Below are 11,374 nucleotides of genomic sequence, written 5' to 3' on the forward strand. Positions count from 1 at the left end.
ATTGTCACTTTTTCTATAGATTGATTAAAGTTGAGCCCAGCACTTGACAAAATGGAGGAGAAAATGATAGGTTCTGAACTCTGGCTCTCGAGGTCCACTTTCCTCCAGAGTTTAGCTCCAACCTTGATCAAACTTACCTTCCTATAACTTTCTAGACCTTGGTTAGCTGGGTTAGGTGTGTTTGATTAGGTTTGGAGCTAAACTCTGTAGGAAAAATGGACCTTGAGGGCCACATTTGAGAATCCCTGCTTAAACCAACAGTTCTGTAAATGCTCAACCAATAGAATGACATTGAGGCAGATCTATTCATTTGTCTAACCAATGGTTAGAAATGGCACACTTCACCTTTAAAGCTGTTAGATGAATAACAAATGTTCTCTCTTCAGATGTTTCTTGTGTTTTTTTTTTATTTTTTTTATTGAGACTATGTGTGTGTGGGCATGTTCTTATTTTAAGATTTTTGTCTTTTAGTCTGTTTACACTAATTTAAATCTTAACTTCTCTCTTTTTTTCTCTTTCAGATACGTTCCAGTCTCTAATATCATTCTCTCAGAATCACCTGACCTCTCTGTTCGAGACCGCATACTCTTCCCTCATGTCGTCCATCTCCCCTCACATCGTCTGCCTCTTTACTGACCTATCTCGCTTCCTCCAAGGCACCGGCAACGTCTCTGTCGAAACCGCCGTACACTGTTTCTTCGACAGTCTGTTCCCGTTGGTCCACACTCATATTGTCAATCCCGGCATGGCCGGGAGCGTCGGCGGAGACACTTCTGACGGCAACCAGCTCGGCGACTGTCTCCGCATGACGAGGCAGGACGTTAACCCCTTTGGGCCACACCCAAAAGCGATGGCAAAGTCACTTGCGGATGCATTGCGGGCAGGGCGGGTGCTCAGCTTGGCGCTCGGTGTAGGGTCAGAGGTGATGAACATTACGGACTCGGCGGAGTTATCAAAAGAGTGCACGCGTGCACTGGTGCGCATGCATTACTGCTCTCATTGCCGTGGGCTCACCCTGATCCGGGCATGCAGCGGCTACTGCCTCAACGTCATGCGTGGGTGCTTGGCCAGCCTCTCAGAGCTACATAACCCATGGAGACAGTATGTCACCGTGCTGCAGGATCTCACACACATGGTCGCTGGAGCGCACAACCTGGAGCTCGCTTTGCTGGGGATCAGAGGTCAAGTTGAGGAGGCCATTCTCTATGCTCAACTCCACGGGCCAAGGCTAACTGCCACGGTGGGTATCAGTGTGCATATTTAAACTTGTATGCTGTAAAAGGGCTGTGAGAATGGTATTTTCATTTTGATTTTGATTTTGGCTTCCAAAGATTATGAAAACAAGATCAAGGAAAAGCGATTATTGTGCCGCTTTCCGTCTAGCGAACCTACTTTTCCTTAAGAGCAGTGCACTTCATTATTCATTCATTATTTGTTCATTATTATTGTATTCACAAGTTCGCACTTACATATAATCAGAAAGCACAAAGAATATGCTTATTTGGCATGCCGTCCAAGGAAGGAGGGCTCTGAGCCCGGAATTTAGCCCGAACACAGAGTACTCCCCCATCCCTGGCTGGGATAGTAATAATTGAGAGAGAGGAGTTGGGGTGGTGGAGGGATGCTGGAAAAACTGTTGTGGAACAGAGGTAATTCGGCTGTATATACACCTACTATTAGTGAGTCATTATCTGAACGTGCTCCTCTGGTGTTGTTAATCAAATGTCAGGTGTTGTCCTGAACATTGTTAATAAAACATCATATGTTATGTGCTTTGAGACGTGAAGTAATTTAACGGCGTGTCTCGTGTACTTTGCAGACTTCGCTCTGGCTGTGCACGTTCTTGTGTTTTGGAGGAGGCGTGGCTTTGGAGATGCTCTGAAGGGAGGGTGGGATCTTATGCTTTCAAAACTATCTTGTTATCTCTAGCCTCTCTGAAACTGCCCACCCTACCTTTAACATATTTAATTATTGCAGGTTTGCATAATATTCTGAGTTTGCATTTCACTTTTTATTCATTTTGAGGAATACTGAATCTGTTTTATGCAAGTTAAGCCACGTTTCCACCGCAGGAACTTTTCCCAGGGACTGGGGACTTTGGGGTGGTGTTCGGTGTGTTTCAACTGTAGGGACTAGGGACTAAATGAAATTCGGGGTAAAAATGTTCCCCTCAGAAAGTCCCTGCTCACGAGGTAGTACTTTTTCAAAATTCAGGAGGACGAAATCCAGCGGGAACTGGAAAGTTGTGCGCAGTCCTACTTCACCGGACTTAATCTTCACGGTACTTCAGACCACGACAGAAACGCAGACAGCTACAGTTCTAGGGGAAAAAAAAGTTCCTTGGACAAATTGTTCTAGGTAATTTCAGTGGAAACATTGCTTAAGTTATACTTTTTCAAAGTTCAGGAACTTGGGTGGGACTTGGGTGCTGAACATGCTGATTGGTTGAGTTCACACAGCATTTTGATTAGTTAACTCCACGCAACATTTTATTTCAACCACCATTTTTAAAATTCTTTTGCGGTGCGTGCAGTAAGAGTGGTTTGCCATTCGCATCAACAATGGAGTTTAAAAAATACACCTGATGATGGAGGTTCAGGCTTTATTAAGATTATAGTGATTCAGATATTTAGTTGTAAACAAATCATTACTTGAAAAAAGTCATCTGATTACATAACTCGTGTTACTTGTAATGCGTTACCCCCAACACTTGCTTGTAAGGCTGTTGCAGTTCATCTTAGCAAGAATATTTGCAGAAAATCTGAAAGCTTATGGAAATCCAGAAAGGTCAGGCAAGTTCACTACTTCTGTGAGATTCTTCTGGTGCCGTGTGTCCGAACAACGTGTCTCTTAGTCTGCTGTTATCGTGTAGTGTCTGAATGAGGGTTTGGAAACGGGAACTTTTGGCAGAATTTTGTTTGTACATTTATCACTGACATACACACATGCTCTTAGCTTTAAACTCTAAGTCCATTTATCACACGCTAAGTCAAACTAACATTTACTCACACTTCAAAGCCACTTCATGGGATTGGAAAGACCTGGCCAAAGTGAACCCAGGTCACTTTATTTTGAAATGCTTTTAAATGTGACACTCCATTAGAATACTGGCATTATACTCTCTGCCAGTGTGTTTATTTTGAAGATGTTAAAGATTGATTTGCTTTAAGGGCAGAATGTGATTGCTTAACCGAATTGTGATGATGGCTTTGGCTATGTTTGAAATGGAATACTAACTTTGTGCAGCATGTATGTTGCCTGCTATTTATTTTCCAAAACTTGCAACTGTATGAAATATGCAATGATATAAACAGTAGTACGGTACATTGTTAGTGCATTGCATGTTTTATTGCAGTGGCATAGAAATCTGGAAATAAACAGTGACACTTTTTGCAGTGTTTTTACAATATGTCTAGAAAGAGATGTTTCAAAATCACAGCTGACATAACTTCATGTTCATTTGTCATACTAAAAGGTCAAGTTGAGTGCATTGCATTGTGGCATACAGTTCCCAATTGTCATCTTCTACTGTAGATAACTGCATTTCCGGTTATCCTTCCGCAGCAGTGGTTGCTAAAAAACGTATAGGCTAGTAAATGGTGAGGGATATGCTAGTAGGCTAATTAGTTGGTATTATTCTAATCTCATGTAGCAGGCTTACTGATTAGCTTGCAATTTTTTTAATTTGAAGGTTTAATTTAATATGAAATTGACTTATAATTTAAAATGCATTGATTGATTAAGTAAAAACAGTAATATTGTGAAAATATTATTACAATTTAAAATAATTGTTTTCTAATTTATTTCTGTGATGCAAAGCTGAATTTTCAGCATCATTACTCCAGTCTTAAGTGTCACATGATCCTTCAGAAATTATTCTTTTGTTAAATATCTTTACTGTCACTTTTGTTCAATTTGATAATGTATATTTTTAAAAAATTCTTTCTGACCCTAAACTTTTGAGTGGTAATGTACATCATAAAGGGATTTTGTAGTCTTTCTAATCAGGCACTGAATGGATTCTTTCAGCTAGTAAAATTTCTTTTGGGATTCCAAATTCTGTGGTGGATAGAATCCTGCATTAAACTATGGAAAAAGCTTGGAGATTGTTTCTGGCAGGCCATTTCTGTTTTCCTCTGCTGCTGTGTGTAAATCTCCACTGTTTTCTTTACACTAAGCAATGAATTTGAGAGAAAATAGTGAAACCCCACAGGACTACCATCCTGATAACAGACTCTATTACCCACAATCCTCTGCTTGTATTATCTCCTAGTGTTTTTATCTCCTGAATAAGCTGTATTTGGTTCTGTTAAAATAATGCACAACATTTTTCCGCCTCTTTAATTTTTGTATTCTCCTTCCAAAGATCATAAACTGTAGATTTCTCTGCTCTCTGCAAATGTGTGTGTGTGAAGCCGAGATGTTATTAGAGGAATTATAGCAATGGTTTGATTTTCACTGGGATACTTTCCCAAACGGATTGTGGTTGGCATGCTGTCCGATCATGTGTGCTGCCTGAGAGGGCATGCTGCGTGTGTAGTGTATGTGTGTGTGTTTTCTGGGATCAGGTTTTAGAGGTCTGTCGAGACACTGTAGGTGCTGACAGCGCTGGCTGCCCTCATGCATGTCTGAAAGAGTTCTATTGACCAGCACTGTATGACTGGGACGAGGAGAGTGAGAGTAAATTGAGAAGTTTTTAAAAGAGGACTGGGGTCTTTTTACATCTCTGTGGTCTTTGTGTGTGTGGTTTTAAATCCCTGACGATCAAGTGTCATACACATGTACCATTAGGTTTAGGTGATGCAGGGCTGTGATACCAGCTGGACTTGGGTAATGACGTGTATGTGTGTGTGTCTTGCATGCAATGCACATTCCTTTCATTGTCTTTTTAAATTCTGGACTGTCAGTGCTGGTTATACAATTAGAGACTCAACTTTCCTCTGTTGTTTCTTTTCTTCCCTTTTTCGGGTGTAAGAGGTCTTGCATATTTATTCTGGCCAAGATCTGCCTACTTAGACAGTAAGGGGCCGTATGACTGACAGGTGAAGTGTCCGACCACTCAATATGCAGTTTTTACGTGACACTTAGAGGAGGGTAAGTCTGAAATCGAATATAACCTTAAGACCCAAAGAGTAACATATACAGTAGGTGTGATCAAGGATATCTTGTTTACTTGCCACTAAATCTTTGTTCACCCCGCAGTGGATTCAGCTGTCAATTCTGAAGCCGCAAGATGCATCTCACCTATAGGAAAGCATCGGCTCTTAAAAAAACAAACCAAAAATAATAATTTTATAATGCTACTACTACTAATAATAATAACAAAATAATAAATAAAAATAATTTCTGAAGGATCATGTGACTGTAAAGTAATTTGCTGCTGAAATTTCAGCATGGCCATCACAGGAATAAATTACATTTTAAAATATATTCAATTAAAAAAACAGCTATTTTAAATTTTTGTAGTGATATTTAATAATATTACTGTTTTTACTGTATTCTTGATTAAAAAAATAAAAAAATAAATGCAGTCTTGGTGAGCAAAATTGAAAAATATATATTTTTGTTTATATGAACCAAGAAATAATTTTATTTTAAATTTTAATTAATATATATAATATAATATAATATAATATAATATAATATAATATATATATATATATATATATATATATATATATATATATATATATATATATATATATATATATATATATATATATATATATATATATCATATTTAAACAAAATAAGAAAAATGTACACTGTTCAAAAGTTTTCACCCCCTGGTTCTTAATGCATCGTGTTTCCTTCTGGAGCATCAGTGAATGATTGAACCTTTTGTAATAATTGTGTATGACTCCTACAGCTGTCCTCAGTATGAAAAGATGAATCTTAAAATCATACAGTCACTGCTGGAAAGGGTTCAAATATGCTTATGATGCTGGAAAACCAAAGAATTTGTGGGACCTGGAGGATTTTTCTGAAGAACGTTGGGCAGTTTAACTGCTCAGGAGAAACAAGGGACTCATAAACAACCATCACTAAACAAACAGTTATGGACCATCCAAGTAACGCCACACAGTATTACAAATCAAGGATATGTAAACTTTTGAATGGGGTCATTTTTATAAATTCAGCTATTTTTTATTTATTTATTTATTTTGTCTTGTGGAATATATGTAAGCATCTTTTATGTAAAATATCTTATTCAGGACAGTACTAAATAAAAAAATAACATGCATTTTGTATTATCTCTCCTATTTAGTTCAAATAAGTATCATTTTGCAGATTCTGCAATATGTAATATATTTATTTATTTATTTATACATACATTCCTTGCTATAAATGGGAAAAGTTTAAGATCTGGAAAGCTCATTATATTTTGTCTCTACTCCTCACTTTCTCTCATCCCTTGTTCCCAGTCATATTGTCTTTTTAACTCATCTTTAAATTCGTTCTCTTCCCTCTTCCAGTAATTTTCTCCACATTTGGAGGGTTTTCATAGTGATTGTTGTATATTTCAACAGGTTTAAGGTCCATTAATAATTCTACTGCTGAACGGAACGACAGGATTTACACCGCAATGTTATTTCCCAACTGGAGATGGAAAGGAATTGTAGTCGTGAGGTCAGAGTTCACCTGAGGTGTTGTGATGTCTCAGTGTTGCTATAGCGTGGAAGCAGACAGTCTTTCCGTGACCCATATGTGCTGTGTCTAAAAGTGGCTGCTGACAACTATGAGTGCATATCAGACAAAAACGAGAAAAATGTAATAACTCATTATCCGCCGTCCCGAGCAGTTAATGTGCTGCTCTACCTTATTTCCTCCGAGGTTTAACCGAGGGCTCTAATTACAGTCTTACACAGGAATTTTAATAGTAGCTTGTGCTTTTTAGATAATGGAAACAAGGCCCCTGGGATTAGAAAAGATTTCCAAAGCCCAGAACACAGACAGCGATGAGAGAGGGGTCAGTAAAAGAGTCCTGCATCTCTCTCTCTCTCTCTCTCTCTCTCTCTCTCTCTCTCTAATTAACCTAATTGCTTTATTTCTTTTCACTTTTTTTCATTGTAGTATGAACCTAACAGAAAAGGATATTTTTATTTCCATTTTATTTTTATTTTATTTTATTATTTTTATTTTATTATTTTTATCAGAGTTTTAAGCTTAAATTTTGAATTTTGTAAAAAATTTGCAAACCTCACAAAATAACAGAATGCATATAATCATTATAATATTTATTTTGACCCCTATAAGTACTATATACTACTTTATACAGGGCCTAAAATACTGAAAGTGTTTCAGGCCCCATTTTGTACTCTGTTCTTGGAAAGTGCCTTATCACACTATCCCTCCACAAATTCATCTTTCCGATGAGTGAAAAGTGAGGAATCAATTACCTCACCAAGTTTGTAGCCCTCGGCAGAGCTATTTTCCGTTCTGATGCAGAGAATGACTGTAGTGAAAGAGAAAGCCCCCCACTTATGTTTTTTCTCTTATTCTTGTTGCTTTTCGGTCATTACCCTTGCTGAGTGTGCAGTATTCGTCTCTTGGTACCATATAATCATTCCTGTGAACACAAATTTATGAACACAGGAAATTATTATGTGCATTGATGCACTAGGACTTTATGGACTTAGGGTCCATTTGATATGAGTAATTAGGAGGAAATGAGAATCTGTCTAGAAATGTTTGGATTATAAATATGGGAGGAGATATTTTAAGAAGCTTTGAATTTAAACATTCAGTTGTGTTTGAGTTTGGGCCAGAAGAGTTTAATATTGGAATAGCTAAATGGGTCTGGAAAGGTGGTGGTTCTGGAATTGGAAGGAAAGATGAATCTGGTCAGCTCTGATCCTGATTTATGCAACTCTTCACTGACAACCATATAGGTCACATGACATTTTATATAAATGCACTCTTTGTTAATATGTGGCATTAGACCAGTTCTGTGAACTTCAACAGCCAGGAGAGAAAGTGATCCATATTTCACAGGAACTAAAGCTTAAAATGACTATATCAGACATAGCTATTTTAAATTCATGCAAAAATTGCATAAGTGTGTATATACATTTGATTTATTTTTATTCATATGGAATGTAATAGAAAATTATATCAGTAATCACTGTATTGTCATGAGGATTTCAACTTTAATTTTTCACTTCACTTTACTTCACTTCACACTTCACTTCACCCCAAGAAAATTATTATAACTTATTTCTAGAAAGCTACTCTATTTTGAAAGTTGCTGAGTCATGATACTGGTAAATGTAAGTATGTTTGGTAACTCCCGCTGACATTGGATTGATTCAGATTTAACCAGTACAGTACCATAACACTATCCTTCAGATATTGACTTAGATTGTAATGTAACAGGATGAAGATGTTATGACCTTTAGAAGAATTTCCTTTTTTTCCGTTTTATGCTCATGAACATTTTTTTGATACCTAAACAACAGAGTTCTGTCTGATTTGGTTTCCCAGTGCATCATCTTTCAAAATGTTGTTTACATTGATGTTTTGAGAGGCAGTAACATTAGAGGTTGGCGACATCCGCTTGCTGGGAAACCAGATTGCAAATCATGTGTGAGTGATTATGAAAAACTGCAGAGAAACTCAAATATGCTCGTAAACAGAATATTTACAGTTTAGAGTGAAATATGGAGCAGAGAAAAGGAGATCTGAGAGGATAGTAGAGGAGAGGGACGAGACGAGGAAAGTGAGCATAACAGTCGCTGAGTCAGCCAGTGTGGGGGGGTCAGATCCTCAGCACCCCTGTGTTAGTAAAGAGAAGTGCGAGAGAGAGAGAGAGAGAGAGAGAGAGAGAGAGGATGATTTAAATCTGGGAAGCTCTTTGAGGTGGAGCATATGTGTCCAGACCACAAACTTGGCTGAGACAGAGTGAAGAGAGAGAGATAGAAAACATATAGGAAATGAATACTACCATGCACAGCTTTGAAACGTTCATTGTGACAGACAATGTGTTTGTGTTTGTTCTTTTGTTGGTTGTAAATTCCTTTTACAGCTTCCAGTTAGAACTTTCAGCAGTCTTCACATGCAAAACATAAAATGTTTGGATGTGCCTGAGGGTGTTTTGGGTTAGTATTTAATGATCTGGGCTGGTGACTGAAATTAGTGTAGAATAAAATCCAGATGATGCATGAAAAAAAATTACTGCAGAAAGTATTAATTAGACCAGATTATTATAGAAAAGCTTTTTAGGTGTTGCTGGTGAACTTATTTGCTTATTTTAACCATTTCAGGTTGGATTTGTTGAGGTGAGGATCTTTCTCCTACTTTTTTTTTTTTTTTTTTTTTTTTTTAAATATAGTTTTATTTTAATAACTTTTTTTTTCTTGTCTAAAAAAGCCTAATAAATGAATGTTGCACAAAATAGGTAAGGATATAAAAAATATATATTTAGCAATTTTATTTATTTATTTATTTTCTGCTAAAACCATTAATTGTACCAGCTTTTTGGGTGTAATATGGTAATTTTTTTCATGTCATTGCTGTTTCTGCATAATATTGAAATGCAGTCTTGGCAAAAACGTCTGTCTTTCCTCATTTAAATAGAAAGGAACTGACAAACTTGGCACAACATACTGCTTGAACGCTGTTTTCAAATTAGGAAAGGGAAATCAATCTATGAATGCCTTCTTATAGTTGTTTTCGCTCATTAAAGGTGCCCAAGAATGCTTTTCCACAAGATGTAACATAAGTCTAAGGTGTCCCCTGAATGTGTCTGTGAAGTTTCAGCTCAAAATACCCCATAGATTTTTTTAAATTAATTTTTTTAACTGCCTATTTTGGGGCATCATTAACAATGCACTGATTTACACTCGGCGCCGCCCCCTTAAATCGCGTGCTCCCCGTGCCACACGAGCTGTCGGCTATATTACAGCGCATTTACAAAGTTCACACAGCTAATATAACCCTCAAATTGATCTTTACAAGATGTTCGTCATGCATGCTGTATGCATGCTTCGAATTATGTGAGTAAAGTATTTATTTGGATGTTAAAGTTTTATTCTGAGTGAATTGGAGGCTGTCCTCCGTGGCTAACGGCTAATGCTACACTGTTGGGGAGATTTATAAAGAATGAAGTTGTGTTTATGCATTATACAGACTGCAAGTGTTTAAAAAATGAAAATAGCGACGGCTCTTGTCTTCGTGAATACAGTAAGAAACGATGGTAACTTTAACCTCATTTAACAGTACATTAGCAACATGCTAACGAAACATTTAGAAAGACAATTTACAAATATCAGTAAAAATATCATGCTATCATGGAATATGTCAGTTATTATTGCTCCATCTGCCATTTTTCGCTGTTGTTCTTGCTTACCTAGTCTGATGATTCGGCTGTGTGCAGCTCCAGACGTTAACTGGCTACCCTTGTGTAATCCTTTTCATAATGTTGGGAACATGGGCTGGCATTATGCAAATATTGGGGCGTACACCCCGACTGTTACGTAACAGTCGGTGTTATGTTGAGATTCGCCTGTTCTTCGGAGGTCGTTTAAACAAAAGAGATTTATATAAGAAGGAGGAAACAATGGGGTTTGAGACTCACTGTATGTCTTTTCCGTGTACTGAACACTCGTTATTCAACTATGCCAAGGTAAATTCAATTTTTGAATCTAGGGCACCTTTAAATTTTTGAAAAGTGAAGGTTTAAAGGGGACCAATTATGCCTCTATTCACAAGATGTAAGATGCTTTAACAGCTCGTGCTTTGGTTGCTGAACAACAACAAAGCTGGAGAATCTCACGCAGCCAAAATGAGGATTGTCAATAACGGTGTTCAGCTTTACATTGTTCAAAACGGAGTCGGACATTGGAGAGACTCAGGAAGAAGTTACAACTTTTAGAATGCAACTGGACATTTCTGAATGGTTAGTGGATAAATTTATGTAGTTGCTGTGGAGTTGATTCAACTCATCGACTAGCATGTGCCGTCATGTTAATCTGTTGTGCAAATCCAGCATTGAATTGACCCTCGTTTGTGAAGCAGTCCAGCGTAAAATGACGACATGGCAACAACACTCTACTACAGCAACTCTTCCTCTTCTCTAATGCAGCCCAACATGGCCTCACCCCCTTTGTTACGTGTTCCTGGGGGTTTATGTATGTAGGGTCTGTGATGTCACCAACCCAGGAAGAAGCTCACTGTAGTCCCTACAAGCCATTTGTTGTAGTTCTTAAAAAGCGATTTCTGTAAAAGGAAATATCTCCCTTTGCATTGAACTTTGAGCATCGTAACTTTGCAGATGTTGTTTATGCTCAAACAGCAACATTACACACTAACTAAAGTTAAAATAGTGAAATCATAATCAAGGACCCCTTTAAGTCTTGCAGGCCTGTAAATATAA

General features: G+C 37.5%; 1 protein-coding gene across 3 annotated transcripts in view; it reads left to right on the forward strand.

The window, feature by feature from the left end:
- gpc5c (glypican 5c) overlaps nucleotides 1-11,374 on the forward strand; it is a 180,258-nt gene that overhangs the window by 42,042 nt on the left and 126,842 nt on the right. For all 3 annotated transcript variants that reach the window (XM_048163431.1, XM_048163430.1, XM_048163428.1), the window contains exon 3: nucleotides 522-1,240. In XM_048163431.1, the coding sequence (XP_048019388.1) occupies nucleotides 522-1,240 (719 nt within the window). The remainder of the gene's footprint in view (nucleotides 1-521; nucleotides 1,241-11,374) is intronic.

Source organism: Megalobrama amblycephala, linkage group LG17 (genome assembly GCF_018812025.1).
Source record: "Megalobrama amblycephala isolate DHTTF-2021 linkage group LG17, ASM1881202v1, whole genome shotgun sequence".
In the NCBI taxonomy this organism is placed as follows: domain Eukaryota; kingdom Metazoa; phylum Chordata; class Actinopteri; order Cypriniformes; family Xenocyprididae; genus Megalobrama; species Megalobrama amblycephala.